Below are 6083 nucleotides of genomic sequence, written 5' to 3' on the forward strand. Positions count from 1 at the left end.
TTAAAAAAAAAAAAAAAAAGAGGAAAATGGGAAAACAAAAGGAATATTATGGAAAAAAAAAAAAGACATCTTTGCAAGCAGAGACCAAATAAAATTCAAAACACAGCAAATTAAAGTGTTTATACAAGCAGAAAAAGAAAAATCAAGTATTTCAAGCTTGGGTCTGGATTATATTTTGTATAAAAAAAAATAAAAACAGTATAGGGTTTACCTAAAATCTACATTACTGTATGTCATGTCATATCTATAATAATCTAATATCACAAGTGACAGGGATGTACTGTAAGCTCCCACTGAAGAGCTTGAAAACACAAAATAATTCAGTAAAAAGCAGGAAAAAAAAATGAAAAAGGGAACATTACATTTCAAATTTTCAGGCTTTCATAGTGTCCAGTGGTTTTTTAATAATATGGTGCCAGACTATGCACAACATTATTTTTTTTTTTTTTATTATGTTTTTTTAGACTTTTTCTTTTGTTTATTTACAACTTACCTTTATTTTTATTTTGTACATGTTTGCAGCTTTTAAAACAGTTGTGGAAGCAGCTTGTGTTAAAAAGCAACAGCACTTAATCTCATATATTCACACTAGCTTTGATTTTAAATGCCCTTGGCTGCTGGACGCCACTGATTTATTTGAATCCGTGCACTCTAAACATAATCACTGTGTCTGTTTTGGGGGAAGGTACAGCCACAGTAACTTGTAAAATGGATAAAACAAATATTCTCTGCTTTGATACGTAAATGCAGTTCTGCATTTCGAAGCAATGTACATTTAGAAAAATGGAAGCCAAAAGATCAGGGATATAGCTTACTAGTGCTCAATCTGTACTCTCTAGGATTATGAAATGATTAAAAAAAAAAAAAAAAATGCATGTAGTATTTTGCCAAGATCTAAAGACACCCTGTACTTCCCTCACACAAGGTGGTAATACATAAATATAATTACAAGTACAAATAAATAACTCCCTTCACCTATTCCCAACCCAAGCACTGTGCTAGAAAATAAAAAATAGATAAATCAGGACTTTGAATTACATAATGAGAGCAGAACAGCAGCTTCAGAGTAATGCGAGTGAAGACAATGTATAAAGTAGGTTTTGGATAAAGGAGTACATATCTAAAACTGGGTTTAAAAAGAAAGCCCATTTCAGTAAGTTATTGGCTAAATGAAGGTCTTACATTTTATGGAGAGTCTTTACAGAAATACTGTAGCGGGGAGAATGATTAAGAGCACAGATCTCAAAATAAAATAAAACCAAGGGATATCTACAGTCACACACATACATACACCACCTGCCGTTATAAAAGATTTACTCTACCCCCATTACAAAGCAGGTCTTCTTACTACACTTCATGTTCCAGGTATAGAGAAGGGTGAGGTTTCAGGCACAGAAAAAAGGGGAGAGAATGGGTTGCCAAGGACAGACCACAAGCGGGCAGTTAGCAGAAAACACGATCATTAGTGCACTCCGACCTGCTCAGAGCCAAATTTATAGGCCAAGAGGGCAGGTTACAAAGCTTCAGAGAGGGGCAAAAGATACCAAACCAGACCCTCTAGGATGGGTAGCATGTATTTCCATTATTACACAAGTCCCATCATACACGCTGTGTCCATGTTTATGAGGTGCTATCTATTATAGATTGCTGTGGGAGTGTCACATATACACATCAGTATCCAACAGGCAGATGAGGTAGGTGCTGGCCAGGTGCCTCTGGGATTGAGTAGCTGTGACAGGTAACAGTCAATGGACTGTCTCTTGCGCTCAATGAAAGCAACTCCTGTGCTCTTTTTCTGCAGTCTTATGTGCTCTCTTTCGCGCTCTGAGGGTCCTGTAGATTTAGGATTGTCAAACTGCTTTGTTAACTAATGACTTTTTTTTTTTTTAATTTTTTTTTGCATTCTCATGTATTTAAGAGTTAGAGCAATATTTTTCGATTCAGATAAAACAGAAAGGAGAAAAAAAATCCTTCCTCTCAAGAGCAATTTTTATGTGAAGGAAGAAAAAAAAAAAGGGTGCTACACAAAACATATGCCCAGCTATTCGATGCTTAGGGAATGTTCTCTGCACAATAGCTTTATTTTATCGTTTATTCCATCCACAATGGTAAAGGCCTTTAGACAGGATTCCAGATCTCAGCATTGCTTCACGTTCCTTGTATCAGAAAGACGGAGAAGGTTTGGGAACTTTTTTTGCATCTTGAGGAAGGCTTCAAAAGCTAGTGTAGCAAAGCAATGGTAGACACGCAAGTTGGTGTTTAATTACTCTCTCCAAGGCTTTACATTGAAGGGCACATATTCACAATAACCGGAGGCAGTTCACCGTTCTCAATTCATCCATTTCCGACAGTTCCATGCTCCACAGTGACATGGGATCTTGTGCTGATCATCTTCAAAGTCAAACTGGTAATCATATGTAAGCTGAAAAGGGGGGAGGAAAAAAAAGGACATGTAAATGCCAGATCAAATTCAGTCTCTACCTAGTATAAAAAAGGTTGCAAAAAAACAGTCACCTCCTCTCCTTTCGGTATCCTTCGACTAGAGATGATGATAATTTTGTCTTCCTTGTCAAATGTGACCACTTCAGCAACACAGTTTGGAGCACATGAATGGTTTATGTATCTGCAAAATTGGCAATAAATCAAATAATTTAACATTTTAGATTTCAAACAATCCTGGGATAAAAAGATAAATAAAAAAAATAGCAATACTACTTCTGGGTGACTAGAACATTTCAAGGAGATTCAAGAGTGGAACAGCTAATTTACGTTAATGGATAGACAACTGAATTACCTACCGCTCGATGCAGGGAACAGGACTTAATTTAAAGTGACATTAAAGGCTATTTTTTTTTTCTCCACTCAATGTTAGTGTAAGGACTTACCTTAAATGATGTCTCTTAATCCGATCATCTTCTTTCCTGTCCTTTTCAGCTGTCCCTCCAGCGCTGGTGCGGGTCTGCGATCCAGCGCTGACTCATCTGTCCTCCTCTTCGCTCATGGCCCACGGAGTTTGTGCGGGTGCATGCTGCTCCACAAACTTACCTTGTGTCTCTCCTCGTCTCTCGGCCGTACATCTGAATTGCGCATACGCCTGCCCCAAAGATCCTTTGCAGCCGCCCGAGACATTTTCAGATGTTTGGACGGGAGAGCACGGCGAAGACACAGGTAAGTTTAAACCTGTTTCAAAAGGTTTTTTTTTTTTTTTTAAAGTTTTTGCATATATCTACTGCTTGCCAGCAGTAGATATATGTAAAAAAAAGTGACGGTTTAATAACCCTTTAATACTACAAACTTGGCACTGAATGTAATCAAACGAACATAAATGATGCTCCATAGAATTTGTACATTACAGCACAAGCATACATCGAGGTGTAACTAAACAAAATAGCCAAGCTGAAGGAAAATATATACTGGTCAACAGGGTAATCAAATTTCTGTGGTTTCAGCTACATTTTTCAAGTACATTCAAAACTACACAACAGTTCCAAAAATTAAAAATGGCTGGAAAAATGCACTATTTTATTGAACTCAACTGAATAAACCTGAGTTATAATCTCTTACAGTTTGTCCAATAAAAAAATTAAAAAAAGCAGGTAAAGAATAACTCACATGACTAAATAGATATGAAAGAATGACAGAAAATAAATGGGAGTAGAAATGGTTTTGCACCTATCCAGGACAATAAATACTAGAGGTGCACCGAAATGGAAATTTTAAAACTGAAACAAAAGCGAAATAAAAAAAAATTGGCTTTGGGGAAATACTGGGGGTCTAAAACAGACCCCTGATATTTCCCTTCTAAAATAGAAAAAGTGATTGAGAACACAAAGCCTTCAATCTCTTTTTCTGCAGCCCCTGTTATCAATGAGCAGGAATCCTCTATACTGAGTGTTCCTGTTCATTCATAACTTGAGAACAGAGTATGTTTACTATAACCACAATTATGAATGAACAGGAGGTGATGTAGATCACTTCCCATTCATTCATAATTGAGGATATAGTTAACATACCACGTCCGCCATTATGTACAAAACACTCAGTGATCTCTGAGTGTGTGTACCTTGCTCTTCTCTCTGACACGTTGTCACAGGAGGCTGATCGAGCGGTGTAGGGAGGAAAGCTCAGCCTCCTGTGACAGCGATGTCTCCGCCCACACACCGCTCTGCCGGACTGTGATAGGAGGCTGAGCGGTGTGGGAGGAGAGATGCCGACAGCTCACAGCGCTCTCCTCCCGCAGCGCTTGGCCGGCTATCAGTTTCTCTCCTCCCCGCTGGGACACAGAGCAGCGCCCAGCGGGGAGGAAAGAAACCTAGGATGCGCCGATGTATCGGCAGGAAAATAGCACTTTCGGCATTATGCCAAAAGTGCCATTTTCACGCTGATATGTTTTGGAGGCCGATATATCGGTGCATCCCTAATAAATACACAGGTACATTAGTACTGGGTTCAATGTCAGAATATTCTATTTACAAGTTACAAAATTACCTGGCAGGCCCACCAGTCAAAGTAGCATCGATTACATGTTCATTATTAATTCGAAACATGTAGATTCCTCGGTTCTAGGAAAATAAAAAAACACACATGGTCACTCATTTAGCAACTAGAAAGGAAAAAATACAATTATCCTGACAATTAAGAAATGGTAAGAGAATGGTTGTCATGTTTACAAATACTTCAGCAAGGTAAAAATGTCAAAAAAAGCTATGCTTTCAAGTCATCAGGATGATGGCCAAAGCCCTCAGGTGAAAAAACAACAGCAAGTGTGCTCTCAGGTATTCAGTAGAATGGTGCAGTTCCAGATCTAGCATGTTAAGTTAGCCATACACCTATAGATTATCTGCAGATTTTCTGTGGTCAGATGGAAAAAGTGCAACAGATTCCTCCATCTCCGCTAAACTGTGTGGCTGGAGAAATCTCCCGCTGGGCCAAGCTTCAGTATCTTGCTAGTCAGCCCCGCTGGCTCTCAAAATACCTGAACAATCTGATTGGAAGCAGGCATTATTCAGGTATTCTGAGAGCCAACACGGCCGACTAGCAAGATACTGATGCTTGGCCCAGTGGGAGATTCCTCCACACAGTTTAGTATAGATGGAGGAATCTGTTGCGCTTTTTCCATCTGACCATAGAAAATCTATAGGTGTATGGCCAGCTTTACACTGTATCAGGCATAGCCTGCCTATAACTACAGATAATTTCTTATCCGCCTCACCTGTTCTTCATAGATCTTCTCACGACGGTTTGCTACTTCATTCCTTATGATAGTGCCAATGTATTCTATCACCATGGTGTGCTTCTCCAGATCTTTGGCAGCATAAAGCCCTAATCCTTGGATTCTAGATCGGGCCAAATATACATTGTTTTTCCATTCAGTCTTCAGCCTACGATACTGGGATGACTTTGAGTGCACAAATTGCTTGCTGTAAGGTGTATTAGTCTCCCCGGTAAAGGTGCTCTGATAGGCTTTGGACATGCTAGTGCTGTTCAACGTATGTGGCCTGTGGACAAAATGTGTCAAAATGTCAACAAATTAGTTTTGCATTAAAAGTGTGGTTGAAAAGAAGTGCAAATCTGCAAAGCAACCCATTTAATACTGGCAACACTGAATTCCTCACTTTGTCTGTTATGGGTTGGGCAAGAGCATACCTCCAATAGATATTGCAGCAGACAGAAGTACATGGTTGTTAAAAATACAGCCAAATGTAATACCAGAGCATTTATTCGACACCAGGGACGTGCGGTCAGGGGAGAAAGGTGAGGCAGAGCTTCATCTAGTACTATTGAGGAAAAAGCTGTCCGCTTCAAGTCTGAAGCCAACAGCTTTTTCTCCATTCAGATCGGCATCTAACAGGTTACAGAGCAGGGAAAGCCTCCACACTGCTTGTGTAACCCAACATAGTGAGGCAAGAGCTGTCACAGCCTCTACTCTTTGCTAGAGGCGTGAGCTCTGTGGATGGTTTGGACCAATGGCAAAGCGCCATTCGTCCAAGCAAAAAAAAACAGTGAGCAGTGAGGACATCAATCCCGATGCCTCACCAGTGACTAGCAAGTTACCGAGCTGGGGGCGGGCTCATGTGGGACGG

At 39.8% G+C, this 6083-nt stretch overlaps 1 protein-coding gene across 1 annotated transcript in view; it reads right to left on the reverse strand.

Annotated features, from left to right (window-relative positions):
- Positions 1-6083, reverse strand: part of KMT2D (lysine methyltransferase 2D) — an 84270-nt gene that overhangs the window by 276 nt on the left and 77911 nt on the right. Inside the window, exons 48-51 of the mRNA XM_018561875.1 lie at positions 5213-5498; positions 4489-4562; positions 2515-2623; positions 1-2422 (exon numbers count right to left, since the gene is read on the reverse strand). The exon at positions 1-2422 is cut by the window's left edge and continues 276 nt beyond it. Coding sequence (XP_018417377.1) covers positions 2330-2422; positions 2515-2623; positions 4489-4562; positions 5213-5498 — 562 coding nt within the window. The 3' untranslated portion in view covers positions 1-2329. The remainder of the gene's footprint in view (positions 2423-2514; positions 2624-4488; positions 4563-5212; positions 5499-6083) is intronic.

The sequence above is a fragment of the Nanorana parkeri genome, unplaced genomic scaffold (assembly GCF_000935625.1).
Source record: "Nanorana parkeri isolate BGI_ZX_2015 unplaced genomic scaffold, ASM93562v1 scaffold549, whole genome shotgun sequence".
NCBI classification, from domain to species: Eukaryota; Metazoa; Chordata; class Amphibia; order Anura; family Dicroglossidae; genus Nanorana; species Nanorana parkeri.